General features: G+C 36.1%; 1 protein-coding gene, 1 non-coding gene and 1 pseudogene across 5 annotated transcripts in view; all 3 read left to right on the top strand.

Annotated features, from left to right (window-relative positions):
- Positions 1-12,141, top strand: part of IDE (insulin degrading enzyme) — a 92,752-nt gene that overhangs the window by 41,720 nt on the left and 38,891 nt on the right. For all 4 annotated transcript variants that reach the window (XM_045854075.1, XM_045854074.1, XM_045854073.1 and 1 more), the window contains exon 5: positions 9,952-10,074. In XM_045854075.1, coding sequence (XP_045710031.1) covers positions 9,952-10,074 — 123 coding nt within the window. The remainder of the gene's footprint in view (positions 1-9,951; positions 10,075-12,141) is intronic.
- On the top strand, positions 3,413-3,645 carry LOC123828993 (annotated as a pseudogene).
- LOC123829188 lies at positions 10,626-10,753 on the top strand. Its single transcript, XR_006787574.1, has one exon. It is a non-coding gene; the product is annotated as a small nucleolar RNA SNORA51 (small nucleolar RNA).

The raw sequence follows: 12,141 nt of genomic DNA, 5'->3' as shown, positions 1-12,141 counted from the left end.
AAGGTACAGGGAACAAGAAGCATAATTGGTAGGCATGAAATAGATGGGGAGAAGTCAAAAAATGGTATAGGAAACAGAGAACTCAAAGAACTTATAAGTACAGCCCATGGACATGAACTAAGGGGGGGAGGATGCTGGAGGGTTGGTGGGTACAGGGCAGAGGGGGGATAAAAGGGAGAAAACGGGGAAAACTATAATAGCATAATCAATAAAATATACTTAAAAAAAAAGAAAGCTTTCTTTCAGTTTGGATACTGTACTCTTATATACCCAGTAACAGCCAGGGAATTAGCATACCTTTACAGAATTAGAAGAAGTTTTAAAAATTGCAGTTAGAAGCAGTGATTATATTCTTTAGATTTATCTACTTGGCACTCAACATCAGTATCATTGCTAAGGTGAATACTCTGGTCCCTAAAATGTCTGTATAATGCTGATTTGTTTGAAAAGTGGCTTTGCTAGAGAATGTCAGAGTACGAAGGATATCAAGAAGGGAATGTGAGTTAAAAAAATTTGTTTTCAAAATTGTTATACCCAAGTGATTGTTGTCCTTTAAGTAGTCCGTCCAGTGGGTTAGATACTTACACCAACAATGCTGCTATTGTGCAGAACATGTTGGAGCTCCTCTTTGGGAGTTGCCTTCTTTCAGAAAGCCTCACTGGTGACAAGTCTTAATCAGCATAATCAGGAAGCAGCCACAAATCTTCCAGAAATAAATCTAGTGAATAAGGTGAGTAATATTACTTTTTATCACAAGCAAAAAAATAAAAATCTTAAAATGTCCTAAGGAACAGTTTCAGTAGTGATTTGCAAAGAGAAACATTGAGGTATGGGTGGGGTTTGAGGGCATATTGGTTTTTGTAACCACTAATGAGGGCAGGCGGTTAGTCAGCAAAGGATGAAGTAACATAAACAGCTAAGAGATGAATAAGCCAGTCTCAATACAACAGGACAGAAACTGTGATTTAAGTAGTACAAATGCCAAGTTACCTTCTTTCTGATTTTAGCATTGAATAAAAACTAGCATTGAATTTTTTGGAGTAGAGGTTCTGTCATTTTCAAAGTCAGAAACATTTGAAAATATGATGAAAGCTTTAGCCCTAGAAATTATACATACTGAAAATTTTGTTAAAGTGATCCTTGAAGAAGAGTCTTTGTCAGAAATTCATACTTAATTTATTTCTGTTACTTTGAGTAACTTTAGATGTTTATGTGAATGTGGACCGTTTTGCCCATCAAGGGATTATGATTTATTATTTTAATATTACCAATATTTAAATATAAAATATTTTCAAAGAATGTTTAAATAATATTTACATAAAATATCAGGGAAAGCTGGATATTTTTAAATGAACAAAATCCTAGTATTGTGTTATTTATTTTCAAGAAAACCTTATGATGTTTGTCCATTTCAGTGATTTTTCATGCTTCAAAAATAGTATATAGATCAGTAGCTTTAAAACTGTTTTTTAAACAATTCACAGTAAGAAGGATGTTTTAGTTAGCAACACAGAGCACACAGATGTGTGTTTCTAAAAGCTGCTAAAACAAAAGTCTTACCAAACAATAGCTATCTTACATCTTGGGATATAGTCTGATACCCTCTGTTATATTGTTTTGTTTTTTTTAATTCTGGGCTGCCAATTCATTAAACTTATCTCATTACTATTGAGTGGGTCCCAGTCTACAGCAGGCAGTCCATAAAAAATCATAAGCAGTCATTTCAGTAAACAGAGAAAAAAATGATAAAACTCAGCATTCATTCATGACAACAAGAAAACAAAAACCAAAAACTCCTGCTCAGATAAAAACCTATGTCAAACATTATGATTAATGAAGTTTCAAAAGGATTTCCATTGAAAGTCAAAAACAAAACAAGGATACTCTCTAATCATTTTTTTGCTCAACTATACTATAGGTACTAATTACTGCTATAAGTTAAGGGGGAAATGTGATATGTAAAAGGTGGAAAGGAAGCAAAAGAAAACTTTGCTTTTTTCCCTACAATATACTTGTCTGCATAAGAATATTCAGGAAAACCTTCAGATCAACCATTAAACACAAGATAATTTACCAGATAATTTAAAAGAAGAGAAACACACTAAAATTGTGTTCTCCATAGATGCCAAAATACTGGCAAACCGAATTCAACGGTACATTAAAAAGACCATATACCATAAGCAAGTGGGATTCATACTAGGGATGCAAGGGTGGTTCAACATCCTCAAAACAATGTGATTCATCACAACAACAGAACCAAGAATGAAAATCATATGATTATCTCAATGGATGCAGAAAAGCATTTGATAAAATTCCATGTCTATTTATGATAACAGCTCAACAAAGTGGGTATAGAAGGAACTCAACCTCAACTTGATAAAGGCTATATGTGAGAAGCCCACAGCTAACATCATTCTCAATGGTGAAAAGCTGAAAACTTTTCATTTAAGATCAGGAACAAGACAAGGATGTCGACTCTCACCACTGTTATTCAACATGGTACTGGAAGTACCTAGCCATCCCACTGAGACAGAAAAAAGAAATAAAAGGCATCCAAACAGGAATAGAGGAAGTAAAACTGTCACTATTTGTAAATTACATACTGTATGTAGGAAACCCTAAAGAATCCGCCAAAAGATGATAGAATTCAGTAAAGTAGCAGGGTACAAAATTAATTTACAGAAATCTATTGTGTTTCTGTACACTCATAATGAACAATCAGAAGGAGGAATGAAGAAAACAGTCCCATTTACAATTATATCAAAAGAATGAAGTACTAGGAATAAACTTAAGCAAGGAAGTGAAAGACCTGTACTCTGAGAACTGTGTGACTTTGAAGAAAAAAATTGAAGAGGACACAAATAAATGGAAGGATATACAGGCTCATGGATTGGGAGAATTAATATTGTTTAAATGACTGTGCTACACAAATTCACAGATTCAGTGCAATTCTTGTCAAAATACTAATGTAATTCTTCTCAGAGCTAGAACAAATAACCCTAAAACTTATATAGAATCACAGAAGACCTCAACTAGCCAAAGCAATCTTAAGAACAGAATTGAAGTGTCAAACTTCCTGATCTCAAACTGTGCTACAAAGTTATAATATTCAATATGCATATAAAGCAATATGATATCGGCACAAAAACAGACACATAGATTAATGGAACAGAATAGAGTCCAGAAATAAACCCTTACTTAATATGGTCAACTAATTTATGACAAAGGAGGTAAAACTACACATTGGAATAACAACAGTCTTTTCAACAAGTATTATTGGCACAGGTACATGCAAAAACAAAACAAAACTGGACCACTGTTTTAAAGGATAAGAAAAACTCAAAATGGGTTAAATTGAAATTCCTCTTGGGTGGTACAGGAGGAATAGGGGGTATAAACCCAGGTGCTGGCCATGCATTCTCCATGGCTCATAGCCGTGCCTCACAAAATTGAGGAAATCAAGGACTTCCTGCTCACAGCCAGGTAGAAGGATGCCAAATCTGTTAAGATCAAGAAAAATAAGAACAATGTGAAGTTCAAACTCTGATGCAGCAGATTCTTTTACACCTTGGTCATCATGAAGAGAAGGCCAAGAAACTGAAGCAGTCCCTGCCCCCAGGTTTGGCAGTGAAGGAGCTGAAATGAACCAGGCATGCTGATCTGTATTAAAATGCTAAAAATATTTTAAAAATGGGTTAAAGATTTAAATGTAAGGCCTGAAACCATAAAATTCCTAGAAGAAAACAAATGAAGGAACTATTTGACATTGGCCTGAGTCACATCTTTTGGATACATCTATTTCAGCAAGAGAAAAAAAAACACAAAACTAAACAAATAGGGCTACATCAAAATAAAAAGCTTCTGCACAAGTAAAGGAAACCTTCAACAAAATGAAAAGCAACTTACTGAATGGGAGAATATATTCACAAATAATGCACCAATAAGGGGTTGATATCCAAAATGTATAAGAAATTCATACAACTCGACAAAATAAAAATAAACAATCCAATTGGAAAATGGGCAGAGGACATGAAAAGACATTTCTCCAAAGACATACAAATGGCCAACAGACATAGTAAAAGATGCTCAACTTCACTAACCATCAGAGAAATGCAAATTAAAACCATTATGAAATACCACATCACACCAGTCAGAATGGCTATCATCAATAAATCAATAAATAACAAGTACTGATAAGGATGTGAAGAAAAGGGAATCCTTGTGCACTGTAGATGGACTGAAAACTGGGGCAGCCCCTATGGAAAACTGTATGGAAATTCCTCTAACTAAAATAAATATTCCATATGACCCTGGCAGTTCACTTCTGGGTATTTAGCCAATAAACAAAACTACTGATTTTAAAAGATATGTGCACCCCTATGTTCATTGCAGCATTATTTACAATAGCCAAGATATGGAAGCAACCTAGTTGGTCATTGATAGAAGAATGGATAAAGAAGATGTGATATGTATATTTATTCCATATATAATAATTTCAAGTAACTAACTATAGATACATTAATCTAAACCTTTGGAATCCTGGGTTTTTAGAGAACCTGTAAGATTTTCATGATTATACTATCATAACTATTATAACTTGACCGTTTCCTGAGAACTTTATGAGACATACAGTTGAGATAGCTGTAGTTTCTCAAACAGATTTTTAAAACTTCAAACTTAGTCTTTCCCACAGAATGCAAGAAATAGATGGCTGACTTCAGGAAGATAAATTCTATTTCCTTGAAAATCAGTATATATTTTAATAAAATGAGTTTATAAAACTCGTGAGTTTAAAAACCTGAGTTTATAAACTTTTTAAAAAATAGAATTTAAATTGTTACCATGAACATATAAAGCATTTATATGTAGCATTTACTGAGCTTTACAATTTGTATAACCCCATTCTTATTCATTGTCACTTTTCATAAGAGTCACAGTTGAAGTTCAGACACTGTATTGAGCCTTACCATTGATTATTCATTTAGTCCTCTCAGCAGTCCTGTGACGTTGGTTCTGTTATTCTTATTTATAAATAAGGAAATGGATTTATGGAAGTTAAGAAACTTGCTTGTGTCCAGTAACTAGGAAACCAATGAGTCAGGGATTGAGCCCTTACTCTTAACAGTTAGGCATGTATCCACATCACCCCTATTTTACAGATAAAATAATTGAGCCCTTGGAAATATTTGGAGACTTTTCCAAGGTTGCTTAATTAGTATGTGATGGAGGCAGGACAAGAAACCCCGAATGTCATGTCCCATGTACCCAGCCGGTGCCCTCTCCCAGCAGGCTCAGAGTGGCAGGCTCAGTGGGTCAGCAACCCTGATACCCTGAGTCCACTGTGGGAGCTCACTGTAATGATGACAGAGCCAGAGAGGTAAGAATCAGGATTTGGGTAGCAGCATTTCAATTTGATATAAATGACCCAGCTGAATTAGCACTAAATTAGGACAGTATGTGTCTAGAGACTGAACTGGTATTTGTTATCCTGGCCATATTCACATTGTTCTTTACACATGCATTCTTAGGTGGAGGAAAGTCATCTGGACCTTTTACTGAGCTTTCTTCCCTACTTTACTGCCATGGTTTCTATGACACACTCAGAAACTGGGAGTCTCTCCTACAGTTCAAATCATAGCAGTAGTAGCTGGTGTTTATTGTGTTTATTTTCTGTGATATATCAAGTATAATGTTAAATACTTTTAACATTTTTACAGATTTAGTGTTGGTCCTAAGAGATCGGTACAAACGCATTTGCCAGACTATTCTCTACACTACTTAAACATAAACATTACAAATATAGTGTGAGAACCTGGTGGGTATTTTTCTGATTGCATTTGCCTCCCTGCTCCCTGCTCCACTCTCTTAAGTTTGGTGATTATTGTTCCCATGCTTTTTTTATAAAAACATTGCTAGTCATATATTTGTCTCTAAGCAATACGTTGTATAGTTTTTTAAACTTTGTAAAAATTGTATCTTATTGTGAGTAATCTATGCTACTTGTATTTTTTCCTTTAATGTTATATTTTCAAGAGTTGTCTGTATTGGTAAGTGTGCTTTTGATCAGTTTTTTTTTATTTTCATCTTTGCTGCTATTTGAATAACTCACTGAACTGTGTACCACTGTTCGTCATTTTCCTGTTAATGGAACAGTGCTGCTGTGAGCAGTCCTCGTACATGTTTCCTTGTGCACAGAGGTTTCTAGGGTACTAGGAGTGGAATTACTGTAGAGTAGGACATGGACATCTTCAGATTTAACAGATACTGTCTAATTGTTTCCTATAGAGGGTGATTCAGTCTGCATTCCCTCATGCAGTGTCTGAGTCCTCATTTCTCCATGTCCCTGAATAGCACTTGGTGTCATTAGACTTTCTATTCTCCATATTGAATGTCAAATACTTCCTTATGCTTTTTTACATGTATTTTTTCCTAATTCAGTGCAAGCCTGCCAATGTCAGGATAAGAGACTGAGCCTCAGAGAAGTTAGATAACTTGTGCAAGGTTATACAACCAGAAGGGGGCTTATCCTGGACTAGATGATGGCTCCGCCAACACCAAAGCCTGTGCCTGCTCCTCTGCACTTCCCTACCTGGGTGGAGAATCATGTGCTGACAGCAGTAGAGTCCACTCAGTAATTTATGGACTAGTGATGGAATTCTGTGCATTGTGTTCTGCTTTTTTTTTTTTCATTTCCTCACCTATTTCTTGAGAACTTTCAATGGCTAGCTTTCCTGTTTTTAGAAAACAGAAGAATTATTATAAAAGGGTTAGAAAACACAATAGCAAGCCTGGCTCTGGCCCATTTGTATCTGGTATCCATGTGTCTTTCTCAGTGTATTGAGAGCTGCCTATCCTGACCCTAAGAGAGTCATACTGGAGAACCTTTTCCTCTTTCTAATTCAGGAGCGTCTAAGGACACAGAACTGCCATTCTGGGATGTGTTTCTAAATGGACCACCATTTCCTTTTGTCATCATGTATTAGGAAGACCGAAAACGTCCAGGCAGCAAACAAATGAGCATGTAGATTTGTAGAATGATATCTATTTGTGGCTAAAAGCTACTTTTGAAAACAAATGCGATTGTCCCTAGTTATCTGTCTTGCCAGAGATCCAGTATAATTAGATTGTGTACCGTAGGTGAGCCAGATAGCTGTTGGCAGTGGCATCTTTGGCTCATTTTTCATTTGACTTTTTATTGAAGTATAATAAATTTATAGAGGAGTGTGTTGGTTTTGCTAAATTGTTTTTACTTTTGCTGCTATTTGAAGAATCAAATAAATATACCAGTGTTATTTATGTATAACTCGTTGAATTTTCAAAACCTGAGCACGGCATGGAATCAGTATCCAATCAAGAAACAGAACATTACCAGCACCTCATCAACCCACTTTGTACCCCTTTGTAGTCACTATCCACCCCCGAGGGCACCTCTGTCTGCCTTCACGTAACCCAGATTAGTTTTTGTTTTATGTAAATGAAGTGATACAGTGTATATACTCTTTTGTGTCTAGCTTTTCTCATTCAACATTAAAGTTGTGAAGTTCGTCCACTGTTGCATATAAATGTTCATTCTGTTTGCTTTATAGTATTCTGCTGTGGTCTTTTAGCTCCTTATAATTGTCAGTATTTTGCCAGTGATCCATGTTTTAATGTGTCTAGAGTATGCTCCTGCTTTATCTCTGTTTTTTAAAAATCTCTATACCTTTTAAAAAAGATAAAGAGCAGAGATTAGAGTGGTAAGATATTCAGGTACATTCAAATCCAAGCAGAATGAGCTATAGCTGGTTAACCTGAAAGAATTTTAGATTCTAGATGGATGCCATAATCTTGGTCTTCATAAACTTTGAGATTTTTTTTAAACCAGAATATTGGCTAGATTGTGAATAGGCAAATCAGATCACATTTAGACCAATAATCTGATTTCTCTATTATCACATTTACAGTCAGTTGAAATGAAACTTAATTTCCCCAGATTTAGGTGTCCCAGTGTGTTGACCTCTGTCCAAATATTGTAGGAATCTGAGCTTGGCAGTGTAAATGGCTAAGAGCTTTATGCCTAGTCCCTCTGGAACAGAGGCTTTTAGAATCTTCAGTTAGTGGAACAGGAAAGCGCCATCAATGCTCAAGTTTCACTGTAAAATGAGAGAACTTCAGGCCATTACCCAGCAAAAAGCATATTTTTTTTTCCTGAAGAACTGAGACTTGGGGTACTTTTAAGAAATCTGAGTCCTCTAGGAAGAGTGAGGGGATGTCCCAGGACCCCACAGAGAGCCGATCTGGAATTGAAGTGTTTCTTAATGAAAAGCTGAGAAGACTAGTTAAGAACCTAGAAACTTGACTAGCAGGCTGCTGCTAGTAAAGATGATTACATTTGGTTGCTTTGTAACTAGAAAGAGGTTAATGAGTACTTGCACACACTCTGTACTAGATCTGATGATTGGAGCTTCCTGGGGCATGAATCTTGGCTCCCTGTACTATGCAGCTAGCTCCCGGGTTCTAAAGACTGGGTCTGAGATCGCCATCTGGTGGCTCCCTCTGGATATCCACGTTAGTGAAAGGGGGACTACTCGTGTCGGTTCATTAACCATTATAGTAACCCAAAGGGGAAAATTATATCAAGAATATGTTCTGCACCGTTTCCTATTCTCTCCTCCTCCTGCTCCCCTGTTGCTAACCCTCCATGTGATCTCCCTTTCTGTGGTTCTGTTCCTGTTCTAGTTTGCTTACTTTCATTTGGTTTTGTGGTGTGGTTGTTAATAATTGTGAGTTTGCTGAATAAGTAGCATACATGGTAGGTAGAAAATAGACAGGAGGAGGGCAAGAATAGTATGAGAAATGTAGAAGCTAAAGCACTTATGACACATGGACATGAACTAAAGGGGGGAATGTGGGTGGGAGAGGGTATACAAGGTGGAGGGGAGTGAAGGGGGGAAATGGGACAACTGTAATAGCATAATCAATAAAATATATTTATTTTTTATTTTTTAAAAGATTTGATTTATTTATTTTTAGGGAGGGAAGGGGGGAGAAAGAGAGAGAGAGAAACATCAATGTGCGGTTGCTGGGGGGCCGTGGCCTGCAACCCAGGCATGTGCCCTGACTGGGAATCGAACCTGCGATGCTTTGGTTTGCAGCCCGCATTCATTCCACTGAGCTATGCCAGCCAGGCAATAAAATATATTTTTTTAAAAAAGAATATGTTCTGCCATAGTTTCAACTCTGCAAATGAAAGACAGGAGCTCATTTAAGCAGGAGCAATAATAAAAGTTATACTACATAGGATCTTAGGATATTGCTAGTCAAGATGCCATTTTTAGAGAGACAACAATCATTGAAACTCCATCCCTCAGTCTTTGCATTGCAGGATCTTTATTAGAAAAGTAGTACTTAGACAGTTTGGCTGTTTGCTTTGACCTGCATATTTCATCCTAATTTGATTAGTTATTTGATTTCATAAGAGATCTCATAGCAGTACATCACTTGAGACTTATAAAAATAGCATTGAATCCTATTTTTACTAGTCTAGATAAAATTAAATGCAATTTACATCACAGATTTAATGCTTCAGCCAAGAATAGTACGTTTATTTCCACAAGTAACTTGGCAAGTTTCAAAAAGATTCCTTAGTGACTGTTTAATTAGTTACAGAGCACATAGGGAATTAAAGTAAGTATGAATGAAGGCCATGTGGATCTCATTTTGTCTTACAAGTGTTCATAATGCCTACTGTCTCACAGGGGTTTTAAGAAGTATGATTTTTATAAAGAACTTTACGTTCCCCAGGGGAGAATTCTCTATAGTTTAAAATGTTACAAGTTTGTACTATACTGTCTTTTTTATCTAGCTTGCATTTAAACGTATTTGACTAATCATTGTGTGTGTTAGCTTGAACTCTGTTTTTTAAGTCCACATATTTTGCTTTTTCTAAGTAATGTTTTTCCTCCCTTCTAGGTAACAAATATACTCTAGAGACTAGACCAAACCAAGAAGGCATTGATGTCAGACAAGAGCTACTGAAATTCCATTCTACTTATTATTCATCCAACTTAATGGCTATTTGTGTTTTAGGTCGAGGTAAGAATCCTTAAATTTTTTTCATTGACTTAGATAATGAAATTTTGCATTTTGGCTTCTTCAAAGTATTTGGAAGAAGGCTACAATCAGATATTTTTATCTGCTCAGAGGCTTTTGAAAATGATTGCCTTGTAGAAAAAGAGCTTATGCAATTTTAAATGGAGAACTGAAGGAAATATAAATTAATCACAGGTGCTCTGGGTATATAAAACAAGGAAAGGAAATATAAAGGAAAAGAGTGACAGAATTGACCTGATAACAACTCAAAAACTAGAAATAATATTAAAAGACAGATGGTGATAACCAGGGAAAACTTTGAAGTTTAAAAAACAAAGGTTTGATTTTTTTTAAATGCAATTTAACTAATGATAATATATTGTTTCCTCCTATCAAATTACCATAATTTTGTTTTTGGTTTTGTTGTAAGTAGTACTCTTTATGGAAGACAGATATGCTTTTGTATTGGTGGTGGTGTGTACAATTTATACAGTTGTTCCACACTTTCTGGAGGCCGGTTTAACAAGATGTATTACCTTTAAAAAGAACAGGTGGGCCTCCCGGTGCTCACCATAGGCTGTGTTCTTACACTGACTGTACAGACAGTGGAGGCAGAGCAAACCCCACACACCCCTCGGCCCCAGCCCTTTGCCTGGTCCGCACTGGGAATGGGAGGACATGGGGAGAAAAAATGTACATTTCTACCTTTATAAGAGCAGTCTAAGGAAGTAATCAGAGTTGTCCTAACAGGTGATATGCAAGGATTTTTTGGGGCGGGGGGGAGGGTGGTGGTCAATATAATACTTATTAGGGAAAAGTGAAAATCAATCTAAATGTTTAAAATAGGAGATTGGCTAAAATAATGATGTTATAGCAAAATAATGGAGCATTTTATAAAAAATAGTGTTTCTTCTCTCACTTTCCTCCTTCCTGCTTTACTTTTCTTTATAACATTTATTATCACCTGAAATATTAAATATTTGTTTATTGTTGTCTACTCTATCAGAACCTTAGTTACTTGAGAATAGAAACCATTTTGTTCATTGCTTTGTCCCCAGTGCCTTGGGTGGTGCTTGGGGACAAAATAGGAAACAGAGCACTCTTCTATAAAATCACTGTGTGCTATGTGATCCCACTTATGTATGTAAAAAACTCTTACATCAAAAATTTACATAAAAAATTCTTACAACTTATGTAAGTTGGAGACACAAGAGAAAATAGACAGACACGTACCAGAAACTTAATAATGTGGGATAGTAGTGAAGCACTCACCTCTAGAGTCCGACAGCTTGCGTTTGAGTTCCAAATGTACTCCTTATTCAGTTGTGTGGCAATTCTCTGAACTTCAGTTTTTGCATTTGTAAAGTGGAGGTGGTACCTCATACCTGTTGTGAGGTTTAATTGAGATAATGTAGAAAAAGTATTCAGTGTAGTGCTGGACACATAGCAAATGCTCCATGAATGGTAATTTCTCTTAGCACCCCGGAATCATGTGATTATGGATGTCTTTTGTTTTCTTTTTGCTTTTGTTTTTCTACATTTTCTGCTATTAGCAAATGTTACTTTTATAGTTAGAAAATAAATTTTATATATATATTTTTAATTTGACAATAGCAGTCAAGATATAAAATGGGTCCAAGAAGAGATTGCTAATAAAAAAAGTATAATCCTATGTGTTTTCTAAATAGAGGTAGCTCTAGAGTGTTAAATATTATTGGAATTTAGAGCCTAGTCCTGGGGATAGATGCTTAAGCTGCATTTTTGTCTATGTCATATTGAGGGAAAAAGTGTGATTTCAGTGAGCACTTATTGGACAGGTTAATGACCGCAGATGAATCATACATGCACACTGCCCTCAGTGTTCTCGTTTTAGTGGCAGTGATGGAATAGTGTCTAAAAGAAACGAAATGTTTCTGGTCCCTCATTGGTCCCTCATCAGTCCCTCATCGTATACACATTGCTCTCCCAGTGTGGCTGACCTCCGTGCTCAGGGGCCTGGGAGAGGTGTGCTTACAGTACAGAGATGTTAAGAGGAAGCAGGATCTCTAGGAGGATTAATAGATAATCTGT

The sequence above is a fragment of the Phyllostomus hastatus genome, unplaced genomic scaffold (assembly GCF_019186645.2).
Source record: "Phyllostomus hastatus isolate PE091 unplaced genomic scaffold, TTU_PhHast_1.1 phas_scaffold_1066, whole genome shotgun sequence".
Lineage (NCBI taxonomy): Eukaryota > Metazoa > Chordata > Mammalia > Chiroptera > Phyllostomidae > Phyllostomus > Phyllostomus hastatus.
This window is presented reverse-complemented; position numbering and strand designations above follow the sequence as displayed.